Here is a 12058-nt window from a genome sequence, read left to right on the forward strand (position 1 = left end):
AATTGCTCCAGGTGCTCCTGCCAACAGGCACCTGCAGAAAGGAGCACGGGCACCAATGCACGTGGGCTTGGGCTGTCCTCTGGCACAGAACTGCCCTGGGGGCACAGCACTCTGTGGCAGGAGCAGGCACCAGCACTGGCACAGCTCAGGGGAGCCAGGTCTCCTTTGGCAGGGACTCTGCCACACCTGCTGATTCCAGTGCTGCCCAGGCCCCAGGGCTCAGAGCAGCATTGGCGCCCTGGGCCACACGTCCCGTGTCCGTGTCACAGCCCTGCGTGTGTGACGGCCACCCAGCACCGGGTCATGTCCCACAGAGGCCCTGGCAGCTCCTGTGGAAGCACGGGTGCCCTTCCTGCTGCAGCTGCATCGGCAACCGTGGGGGCTCCTTCTGCTGCCCTGAGCAGGCAGAGCAGAGGAACATCTGCTTGTTGTTTGAGCCGCTCCTGAAGTTCCTCTTGGGCTGTCCTTGACACTTGGGGAACGTATTCCTTGCAACTGGGGCAGTTTGGGGGGGGGGCGGTGGGGGTGTCCCCAGGACACATGAGGGTGTGTCCTAGGGCTCTTTGTGACACACTGCACCGAGGTCACCGTGGGATGGAACAGAGCACACTGCACAAGGGTAACCCTTTGTGACACGTGGTGACATAGGCGCTGGCGGCGACACGGCCACACCACAGTGCTCAGTGCACGCGTCGGGACAGGACGGAGAGAGCGCTGCTGTGAGGAGCCCCCGCACAGCCAGCTCGTTCCCCTCTGACCCGGAGCTTTCCCAAAGCCTTACTGTGCAGGTGACCTCGAGGCCAGACTGCAGGACTTACTGTCCTTCAGCCTTCCCAAGGCTTCTCTGTTGCAGCTGGGCCTTCAAGGCACAACTGCAGCACTTGGTCTTGGAGTTTTTTCAAGGCATCTCTCCTGCAAGCCGTGCAAACAGAGACATGGAGCAGACACCCCCCAGGGTGCCCAAGCTGGCCTGGGTGAAGGAGGAGGCTGCAGCTGCCTCAGCGCAGCAGCCTGGAGAGCTGCAGCAGCTCCAGCTGCTGCAGGAGGGTGAGTGCCAGAGCTGGGCCACAGGGCTGGTGCATGCCGGGCTGTCCCTGCCTGGGAACGCAGGGCTGGGCTCTGCTCTCCGGCCTCTCCCGCAGCCCCTCAGCCCTGGCTGCGCTCGCTCTGTGCCAGGTGCAGCCATGGACCGCACACAAGAGCAGCACCCTGCCCGTGGCCGCTTCCGCAGAGCAGCGCAGGTACTGCAGCCATCCCCACCTGGGCTGGGCCTGCTGCCACTGCTCAGCCCAGCACCGTGCTTGGAACACTCCATGGATTCTCCCTCTCTTCCTGCCCTTCTCCTGCAGATGGTCTGTGAATTCATCACGTCCATTTGGCGGGAAGAGACCGCCGGTGTGGGCACTGGGCCTTCGGCAAACTTGCACCTCTTCGGTGCTGAGACCAGTGCTGCCATGCTGGATTTGCTTGTGGAGAAGGGTGTCTCCAATCCAATGCAAGTAAGCAGCCTGTGGCCAAGGCTTGATCACCCCAGGAATTGTGTGGCGCCTCAGGCTGGCTCTGCTGGGTTCCCTCAGCCTCTGAGGTCCAGCCCAATGTGGTGGGAAGGGCAGCACTTCTCAGGGGAAGCTGGGCAAGTTGCTGCTCTGGCAGGTCTCCAGGTCTCCCCGTGCCTTCTGCAGGTGCCCGCCATGGTGAGATACATCCACAAGTGGCTCACGGCCAATGAGTCTGCTGGGCACAGGCTGGACAGGAGCCTGCTGGAGCTGACCAAGAAATACCCCTACGATGTGCTGATGACTCTCCTGCGCTGGGCCCCGTCGGGTGACAGGTACCTTGGGCAGCCCCACCTGCCTTGAGGCCTTAGGGTTCATCCCCCGTTACCCTGCAGAGCCTGTCCCTGCTGAGTGCCACACAGGCGCACAGCTGCAGGCCCCGGCGGCTCCTCCGTTTGCCGTGCTGCCATGTCAGCCCCTGAGCGTGCTGCCACGCTCCCTCCCTCGTGGGGCTTCACCCCCGTGGGCTGGCTGGGCGCCGCCGGCCGGGGCCAGTGGGCAGAGGCAGGGCTGAGGGCTGACGCGGGCCCCTGCAGCAGCCCAGGCCACGGTGCTGTGGCCCGGACCCCCTGACACAGAGCCCTGACCCCACAGAGCTGCTGCGGCCATGTGGGGGCTGATCCTGACCTCCACTGGCACCGCGGAGCCGGCGCTGCTCATCCTCCTCAGTCTGCTGAGGGCCTGGCCAGTGGACAATGCCTACACCTCCGATGGGGACAAAACAGGCGTCTTTGCTCTGGCTGTGAGTTCCTGCAACTGACCTCTGCTTGCCCCTAGGCCACCTCTCGAGCAGCCAGCTCTCTGTCCTCCCCACAGCTGCATCTCCCTGCCTCAGGCACTGCGCTGAACCTGGGGCACCAGGCCGGCTGCTCCCACGGTGTCTCCCCCGGCCTCTCCCTCGCACGCTCAGGCCCTGCCACATGGATGTCTTGGCACCTACTCTTGTCTCTGGGTGCTTCATTTCTTCCAGGCAACCGTGACACTGTGGAATGTCTTCAACTTGACCTGGTGCCCACCCATAGTGTTGGAGTATTTCCCCCATCTCTTGCTGCATCTGCTCTTCCAAGCTTACATCAGCACGCTGTATACACCAGAGGAGGTTGATACCTTCTGGAAGGGATGCCAGAAGCAACTCGGCCTTGCCACCAACCCCCAAAGGTGCTCCATCCCAGTCCTGCCAGTCTCCCCATCCCTCCCATGCCCCCAAGCGGGAGGCAGGGCTGCCAGCGTGACCTGGGCTTTGCTGTGCACACAGGTTTGCAGTGCAGACCCTGAAGGTCCTGCTCTACCAAGTCCAGTGTGAGCCTGTGGTGTTGGCCATGGAACGCAAGAACGGCTGGGACACGCTGCTGCATGTTGACACCCACCACTATGCCATGCGTCTGCTGGCCAGGTGAGACCCCCTTCTCCAGGCTGCTGCTGCTGCCATTTGTGCCCAGGGTGCCCCACACAGTTCCCGTGTGCATGGGTGAGAGGGCCTTGTCACAAAGAGAATGAAGAGCAGACTGGAAAAGGCTGGGAGAGGAGGGTGCCTGGGAACAGCCGCCTCCCAAAGTGCCCACGGGCTGCTCGGGAACAGACCAGGCCTCGGGCAGTCAGCCCTGGCACAGCTTTGCCCACCCGGCTCAGGGGCAATGGTGTCTTTTCCCCCCACCAGGGAGATAAGCCAGGGCTGCGTCATCTGGTGTCCCAGCATCGTATCCTGCCTCTTGGAGCTACTGGGGCAAGGCATTTCAGACTGGGAACTGCCCGCCATGGCCTTCCTTGTGGAGGTGAGCCCCATGGCCAGCGCTGCCCTGCTGAGCTGACTCCCACCTCTCTGCCCTCTCACAGCCGCTGCCATCTGGCACCGTGCCCGTGCCCTGTGCTGCTGCCTTGGCCCAGCCCTGGGCAGCTCTGAGCTCCTGCCAGCTGAGCACCCTGGGCACTGCTTTGTGCCTTCCAGGTCCTGGAGTTCCTGTACTTGAGTCACTGGGGTGACAGCATCCTGGAGATCATGGCCAGGCACCTGCAAAGCGAGTCCAGGGAGATGCGTCGCCTGGCGCTCAGAGGCCTGGTGGTGCTCAGCAGGGACCCCTCGATGGTGAGAAGGAGGCAGTGACTGAAGCTGTGCTGGCAGCGTGGGGCTGGGAAATGCAATCCCTTGTGCTTAGCTGGGCTTCGGGAGCCGTGGCAGCTGCTCCCAGCTCTCCTGCGTTGCTGCCCAGCTGCCCGAGTGCTGCAGGACAGGCCTGCGGCCCCTGGGCTCCATGGCTGCAGCAGCAGCAGCAGGGGGGGTTGCCAGCCCTGTGTTCCATGCAGTACAAAAGAATGCAGAGCCTGACTGAAAGCCTTGCGGACCTGCTGCGGGACGCAGATGAAGGCATCGTTCAGATGACCGGCGTCGTGCTCAGCGCTCTGCTGCTGCACAGAGACCTGGCCATACCCAGCCCCACCGCCCTGCGGCTGGCTGCCGCGCTCTGGCCGCTCTTGGACAACGTAAGGCTCTGTGTCCCCAGCCACGGCCACTGGGTGCTGCCCCCAAGTGTGGTGTCCCATGGATTTCTGGGCCTGTGCACAGAGGGGCCTGGAGCAGCTGATGTGGAGGGCTTTTGCTTCCCTTCCAACAGGACAACCGCCATGTGCAGCTGCTCTGCATTCGCCTCTTCCAAGAGGTGATGAGGTTGGTAGAGGCAAAGGGGAAACAATATCTCAAGATGCTCGTGAGCAAGAGCCTGCTCCCGCTCTTCTTCCACTGCCACAATGAGGACACGCGCGTGGCAGAGGTGAGGACTCCTGGGCGCTGCTGTCCCCACGCTCAGCTGTCTCCCTGCACCCTGGCACCTCGTGGGCCCCAGCCTCCTCCTGGCCTTGGCGCAGGGAGGCAGCTCCTGTGCCCTGGGCTGCCGTGCATCTCTGGCTCTCTGCAGGCCTCTCGGGAAACGCTGCTTGCTGCAGTCAGCTTCCTCAAGAGTAGGGATCTGGAACACCTGGTGCTGACAGATCAGATGTGGAGGTTTGGCGAGTGCTTGGTAAGAACAGCCTGCAAGCCCCAGCCCCAGCCCCAGCCCCAGCCTGGAGAATCCCTTGCCCACGGTGCCCAGTCTGTGGGGCTGGCAGCTGTGGCCCCTGCTCAGTGCTGCACCCAGGGGCACCGGCCTGTGCCCCACACGCTGCTCCCTCCCTGGGCTGTGCCCCACATGGGCTCTTCTCCAGGCTCCCGTGGCCCCAAGGCAGGAGCTGGTGGAGCCCTGACCCAGCCGGGCTCTGCTGCGGGGCAGCACCGCACCTTGCCGGGCCCTCTGCCCCCCTCGGGGCTGTGCGGGCAGGGGATCTCGGGGCCAAGGGGCAGAGCCCGCCCCGACCCTTCCCTCCCGTCGCTCTCCGCAGCTGGCAGAGAACAGGGGCCGAGCGGCCGAGCACCTGCGGCAGGCCCTGCCCTTCCTGCAGAGCCCACAGGAGCCCCTGCGAGAGGCGGCCGTCAGGTTCATGGGTGAGCACAAGGCCGGCTCCCTCCCCGCCCCATTGCCGCAGCTCGGCCCCAGCCCCGGCAGCTGCTGCCATCCGGGCCGGGCCGTGCAGCCCCGCCTGCCCTCGGGGCTGCTGCCGCCCTGTGCCAGCCGTGCCCTTGGGCGGCAGGGTGCGCCCAGGGCCCGGCTGAGCCCTGCAGGGGAAGGAGGTGCTGCGGCCGCAGGGCTGCCAGCGCCGCTGTGGGGCAGCTGTGCCGCTGGGCAGAGCCGTGACGGGCTCTGTGTTCCCAGGGCTGGCCGGGCGCGTCCTGAAGGAGAAGCAGCGAGAGTTCCAGCTGATGTGCAGGGGTGAGTGAGGCCAGCGCGCTGGCAGCGGGGCTGGCGATGGCAGCTGCGTGCCCTGCCCGGGCTGCGGAGGGCTCTGCTCCCTGCGCGCACCAGGGGCGGCGTGGGCAGAGCACAGAGACCTTTCAGGGGCCTGTGCCAAGGAGATTCGGGCCAGCACCTTCCAGCTGCTCCTTGCTGCCTCCTGCTGCTTCCAGGCCGTGGCAAGAGCTGGGGGGCATGGATGGGTCAGGAGGGTCTCCCCAGGTCCCCGCAGATGCAGGCTCTGACTGTGCCTCTGTTTCTCTCTCTTCCAGCCCTTCAGGACATGGCAGATGACATCAGCCCTGCCATCTCATGCCTGGCACATCAAGCTCTGTACATAAACATCGCTGCACAGAGCGTTCCCTCCTCCCGACTCCAGCGGATTCAAGATCGATTCGGCCGGCTCTGGAAGTCACGGCCTTCCCTGGGTGGCCGTGGCCGTCTCTGCTGCTGGAGTGCTGTGGAGAGCTGATGTGGGAAGCTGTGTTTGCTGGGGCCACCTGAGCTTGCAGGGAGAAGCTCAACTTTTCATCAACTTTATTTTTGCATACTGAAAATAATTTAGTAATTTAGTAAGTTAGTAATTTAGTAAATTAATAATTTAGTAAATTAGTATAATAGCAAATTAGTAAATAAGTAAATTAGTAATTTAGTAAATTAGCAAATTAGTAATTTAGTAGGAATAATAAACTGCTGTTGGTATACGCAGAGGTCCAGGAGCTTTCTTTTGGTGGCCAGAGTCTTCAGGCCAATGGGGAAGAGGGGAAGAAGGGTGCTTGTGCTGGGCAGGTTGGCCCAGCGTGCGGCGTGCAAGGGAAAGTGGCCCAAAGCCCCTTGGCCTTGGTGGTTCTGCCGAAGCCTTAAGGCTCCCGACAGAGCGGCTGGGCAGAGGCCGGAGCTGGGGCGGGCGTTGCTGAGAGCCTGGTCCCTGGAGATGGCCAGCAGCCCTCTCCCAGCCAGGAAGGGCCAGCTGTGTCCTGCCCGTGTGCTGCTGGCTGGATTGCTGAGGGCTCTGAGGTGCCTCTTGATCCGGCTCCTCTGGAGCTCCTCCAGCAGCCAGGCAGGCCTGGGGAGGCCTGGAGGGCACGGGACAGTGGCAGCCATGAAGGGATGCGGTGCTGCCGAGGCCAGCCAGGATAAGGCAGCGGGAAGGCGTGAGCGGGATGCGTGTGGCGCTGGGTGACGGGAGGCTGTGCTGGGACAGGAGGGCTTTGTGTGGATGGCTTGGTGGGAAGCCCTGAGGAACTGGTGGGCAGAGGCCATGAGCATTCCCCAGGCAGGCCCTTCTTCCTGCCAGCCGGCTGCTCCGGCGCTTCCCCGACGCGTCTCTGGGCCTGCAGCAGAAGGCCTGGAGGCCTGGCCTCAGCAGGACGGTGGGGACACCCCCGAGGGGCCCAGGCTGGTTTGCCTTGGGACAGGGAGGGACAAGGAGGCCGAGCAGGCCCTGCTGGAGCACAGTCCCTGGCTGCTGCTGGCGAGGCGCAGTGGGCAGAGGCCAGGGAGATGCATCACCTGGCGCTCAGAGGCCTCGTGGGGCTCAGCAGGGACCCCTCGATGGTGACAAGGAGGCGGCAGCTGAAGCTGTGCTGGCAGCGTGTTGCAAGTCGGCCTGGCTGGGGCACAAAGGCAGCCACAGTTCACCAAGAAAGAGCCAGGCGTTGACTTCAAATCCTGCAAAGCATTTCTTACTCTGGGGCAAACCTAACTGTTCTTCCCACAGTCCACAGTGGTTATGCTAATTGGTTCAAGTTCTCTTCCCCTAGTGGTTGCTTAGTTCTAGAAAGTTCTCCCCCTGAGGGGATATATTGTCACACCCCTCCTTGTTTCAGCCCTCGGATTTTGTCTCAGTACAATGTTCAGTTTCTAGGCATCATCCCTGTTTTATTTTCCATTAGAGTTCTTTAGTTTTGGGCCACTTCTGTGGTTCCTACCACTTTCTTTTGGCCATTCAAACCCTCAGTACTCTGGATCTAAATGTTTCATTGCAGCCATACCCACCAGCGTGGGGCTGGAGAAAGCTGCCCCTTGGGCTTGGCTGGGCTTTGGGAGCTGTGCCAGCATCACCCAGCTCTCCTGTGCTGCTGTCCAGCTGCCCGAGTGCTTCAGGAGAGGCCGACACCCCCTGACACTCTGCTCAGGGCCCACAGAGCTGCTGCTGCCATGGCAAGGACGATGTGTCCTGCAGCTGGCCTGCAGAGTCGCTGCTGTCAACGTGGCTCAGGACACCAGAGAAAAGTCACCAGGGTGTGCACAGGAACAGCAGCTCCCCAAAGGCCTGTACCTCCTCAGGAAGGCACCCACACCAGCCAGGATGCCAAAAGGAGGGATGCTGTGGGCACAATTTTACATGGCTTGGCAAAAGGTGTCAGGAAAGTGGTCCCCATGGCTTTCTCTTGCTTGCCAGCCCCACAGCCTCACTTGGCAGCTGCAGCTGCAGCCTGTCCCCCCAGCTGACTTCAGTGGCCGTGCTTGAGGGCAGACTCGCCTTCCACAGCTGCCTGTCCCAAGGCAGCAGCGTTGGTGCCATCGTCAGAGACTCTGATGGGACACGAGCCCTGGACTGCAGCTACTGACACTCTCCTCCATTCAGGCACCTTAAAAAAACCAGCATGAGCTTCTAAACTCAACATGGAGAACTTCCTCAGAATGAAGGAAGAAACCGCAGATCCTGAAGGAAAGCAGGGCTCGTGTGGCTGAGGTTCAGGGATGGAGGGAAGGAAGCTCTTTGCTGTCTGCTGAACTGATGGCCCAAGTCACAAACTCAGGCTCTGCTGAGAGGATTCTGCTCTGGTCCTGTTGGAGGCTTGTTCCCTAACAATGCATGGCCCTCCCTTGTTCCTGGATCAAATCTTGTGAAGCTGTAGGAACAAGTGTGTTCCGTGTCCATGAAAGAGCAGCAATTGGCAGGATATGTTTGCTTCCAGCGCTTGTCTTGGCTCTTCCTTCATGGTGCTGGCACCATCATCAGAGACACAGAACAGCTTGTCTCATTCCAGACTTATCCCCATCTTCTGCGCTTGCCCAGGTTCCTCGCAGGTTCATGAGGGAAAATCGCTGCCAGGTCCTGTCCATTCCCTTGCCCAGCAGGCACCCAGATGCGTTTGGACATGAGCTGCTGGCCACAGCCAGCTAGGCAGCAACCTGGGCCATTGGGCATCAGACGCTGAGCTGATGTTTTTTTGCCAGAAATCAAGAAAACCTCTCAGATAAACACAAGGAAACTTGACAGGATCTCTGTAAGAACCTGATTGTGCTGTGAAAGTCAACATGGGGTTTTGTGCTGCAGATAATCACTTCCAAGCAAAAATCATTTCAGGAATGAGCAACCACTTCTGCCTTCTGACAAAGACCAGGTGTTGCCACCAATTGCTCCAGGTGCTCCTGCCAACAGGCACCTGCAGAAAGGAGCACGGGCACCAATGCACGTGGGTTTGGGCTCTCCTCTGGCACAGAAGTGCCCTGGGGGCACAGCTCTCTGTGGCAGGAGCAGGCACCAGCACTGGCACAGCTCGGGGGTGGCAGGTCTCCTTTGGCAGGGACTCTGCCACACCTGCTGATTCCAGTGCTGCCCAGGCCCCAGGGCTCAGAGCAGCATTGGCGCCCTGGGCCACACGTCCCGTGTCCGTGTCACAGCCCTGCGTGTGTGACGGCCACCCAGCACCGGGTCATGTCCCACAGAGGCCCTGGCAGCTCCTGTGGAAGCACGGGTGCCCTTCCTGCTGCAGCTGCATCGGCAACCGTGGGGGCTCCTTCTGCTGCCCTGAGCAGGCAGAGCAGAGGAACATCTGCTTGTTGAGAACACGTGCGTGGCAGAGGTGAGGACTCCTGGGCGCTGCTGTCCCCACGCTCAGCTGTCTCCCTGCACCCTGGCACCTCGTGGGCCCCAGCCTCCTCCTGGCCTTGGCGCAGGGAGGCAGCTCCTGTGCCCTGGGCTGCCGTGCATCTCTGGCTCTCTGCAGGCCTCTCGGGAAACGCTGCTTGCTGCAGTCAGCTTCCTCAAGAGTAGGGATCTGGAACACCTGGTGATGACAGATCAGATGTGGAGGTTTGGTGACTCTCTAACACTAAAGATATAAAGTAAAAAGCAGATTGTGCTGGGGCCATGTGCTAGTCATGAAATGACTGCTCCAAAGGAGCAACCAGGAGAGGAGCTTTAGAAACGCCAATTAACAGTGTTGGGGCAAAGAACACATCTATCATTTGAATTACAGGATTAGATTAGAAACTGTCCCCCAAATAATAACCAACCAGACAGATGCTGCTACTGACCTTTTTGCCAACCAAGCTATGCCAAAGAAGAAGGTGGCATTTGTGGAAAATAAATTACTCAAACTGCTGTTTGCAAATAGATGATAAGTGAAAAGTGGTAAAACAAATATCAAAGGAAATAAGAAAGTAGCTCATGTATCAGTGAACACAGGGAAAGGATGGGAATGGAACACGTGTTCGTGGTTCCCTGGCAGACCATGGGTTAAACGAATGCTGTTCCTCCCCTGATGTGCTGCAGCAACTCTCATCTTTTTCCCATGCCCGACACCTTGCTGAGTGCAGCTCATTCAGCAGCTGAGCAAGGGGATGCAGGTGGCAGCCAGGCCTGATCCAGAAACGGCTACAAAAGGACAGGAAATTAGATCACTGAGAATAATTTCAAACCAAAGAGGACGCAGGAAAAGAGACTGAAACAATGGTAATTAAAACAGTAAAGACAATTATTGAGAAAATACGAAGAGGGTTTCAACGGAATTAGATGAATGTGCTCAGAGACACGGCCAGGGACTTGTACAAAAGGAAGGAACGGGAACAACCAGGAGTTTCAGAAAATGTTACTAACTGACACGAACTGCTGCTCAGCCAAGATCCTGCTCAATTCCTGAAGTTCGAGGAGAAACACTTAACAGAGCCGTGAATATCGGATGTTGCATGAAAGGAGGGGTGCATATTAATTGGGACATGCAGCAGGTGGATCGGGAAATCTGAAGCTTCCAAGTACCTCAGCCAGTGGGGAAAGGGAGAGGGAGATGCAGAGCGAGACCAAGCCCGGCCCTGGTGCCGCCCCCATAGCGATGCTGGCGCAGCCATGGCGCCATTTCCAGAGCGCCTGTGCTGCCCGGGAGCGGCGGCAGCGGCCGGAGCGCGGTGAGGCGGTGGCGGAGCTCGGAGGCGGCCCCAGCGCAGCATCCCGGGGACGGGGCAGCCACTTCTGGGCTACCCACAGGAACCGCGACGAGCCAGCGCTGCTCCGGCAGCGTGGCCGGGCTTGTCCCCGCTCTGCCCAATCAGCTCGCGAGAACGAGGAGTGACGGCAGAATCAGCCAATCGCAGCGAGGGGCGGGCTCTGCACGCACGGGCTCCCCTCCCTTTCCCCGCGCTCCGCCATTTCTCTCCTCGCCTGAGGGGCGGCTCCGCGCTGCGCCCGGCCCGGGTATCGGGAGCCGCTGCTGCCCTGAACCGCCGGGAGCTCGGGGTGAGCGGGAGCTGAGGGCGGTGGGAGCTGGGGGTGAGCCCGGGATGGAGCCGGGACCCACCTGGAGCCCCGGCAGGAGCCCGAGCCGGGCACGGGATGTTTGAGAGAGGCCCTGGCACTGTGCGGGAAAATTCACGTGTCCAGAGTTTTGTGTGCCCAAATGAGACAGAGGAGTCCTGTAAAGTGACTTTATTGATGAACAAAAGAAGAGGCCATGCGGCATTTGCCGTGCGGTCTCTAAAACGTAGCCTCCGTTTTAATCATCATTTTCCCGGCCCCATCTCCCTCTCCCTTTCCCCACTGGCTGAGGCACTTGGAAAGTTCAGATTTCCCGATCCCCCTGCTGCATGTCCCCCTTAATGTGCACCCCTCCTTTTGTATAATATGCGATATTCACGGCACTATTGTTTCTCTTTCTCGTAGCTCAGGAACTGGGCAGGATGTTAGTTGAGTAGCAGTCCGTATCAATTAGAAACATTTTCTGAAGATTCTGGTCTATCCCGTTACTTCCTTCTCTACGAGTCCCTGACCGTATCTCCAAGCATATCCATCTTGCTCTATTCAATCCCTTTTCACATTTCCTCAAGAATTGTATTTACAATCTTTTAATGACTATTTTCTCAATCTCTATTCCTGTTTCCTCTTTGATTTTGGGATTATTCTCAGTGCCCTCCCTCCCTGTCCTTTTGCAGCCGTTTCTGGATCAGGCCTGGCTGCCACCTGCATCCCCTTGCTCAGCTGCTGAATGAGCTGCACTCAGCAAGGTGTCGGGCATGGGAAAAAGATGAGAGTTGCTGCAGCACATCAGGGGAGGAACAGCATTCGTTTAACCCATGGTCTGCCAGGGAACCACGAAAACGTGTCCCATTGCCATCCTTTCCCCATTTGGACTGGTACATGATCTACTTTTTTGTTTCCTGTGTTATCTGTTTTACCCCTGTTCAGTTTCTTCTATTTGCAAACAGGAATTTGAGTAATTTAATTTTCCACAAACTCCACCTCCTTCTGTTAATTGATAATCTGATCCCATCCCATCCCATGGTGAAATGTCTTGTTCTTCCTTTCTTTGGATTGCTTGGCAGGAAGGTCAGGAGCTGGAGGTGGCCAAGTGATTGTTATTTTGAGGACTGATAATATATTCATTAGTACATAGTAATAATAATAATAGCATTAATAATAATAACAACACTAGTAATAATAAGCAACACTAATAATACTAT

General features: G+C 59.2%; 1 protein-coding gene across 1 annotated transcript; it reads left to right on the forward strand.

Moving 5' to 3' along the window:
- Positions 1-935: 935 nt before the first annotated feature.
- On the forward strand, positions 936-7947 carry LOC306816741 (maestro heat-like repeat-containing protein family member 7; the record flags this gene model as incomplete). The annotated part of the gene is made up of 17 exons (XM_079333178.1): positions 936-1047; positions 1177-1241; positions 1350-1499; positions 1683-1831; positions 2151-2298; positions 2527-2714; positions 2812-2949; positions 3214-3328; positions 3502-3639; positions 3858-4034; positions 4166-4321; positions 4466-4567; positions 4926-5028; positions 5297-5353; positions 5647-5785; positions 6672-6747; positions 7825-7947. The coding sequence occupies 17 exons, from the start codon at positions 936-938 to the stop codon at positions 7945-7947; spliced, it is 2136 nt and encodes a 711-aa protein (XP_079189304.1).
- Between the last annotated feature and the right edge of the window lie 4111 nt (positions 7948-12058).

Source organism: Erithacus rubecula (genome assembly GCF_903797595.1).
Source record: "Erithacus rubecula genome assembly, contig: scaffold_864_arrow_ctg1, whole genome shotgun sequence".
NCBI lineage: Eukaryota > Metazoa > Chordata > Aves > Passeriformes > Muscicapidae > Erithacus > Erithacus rubecula.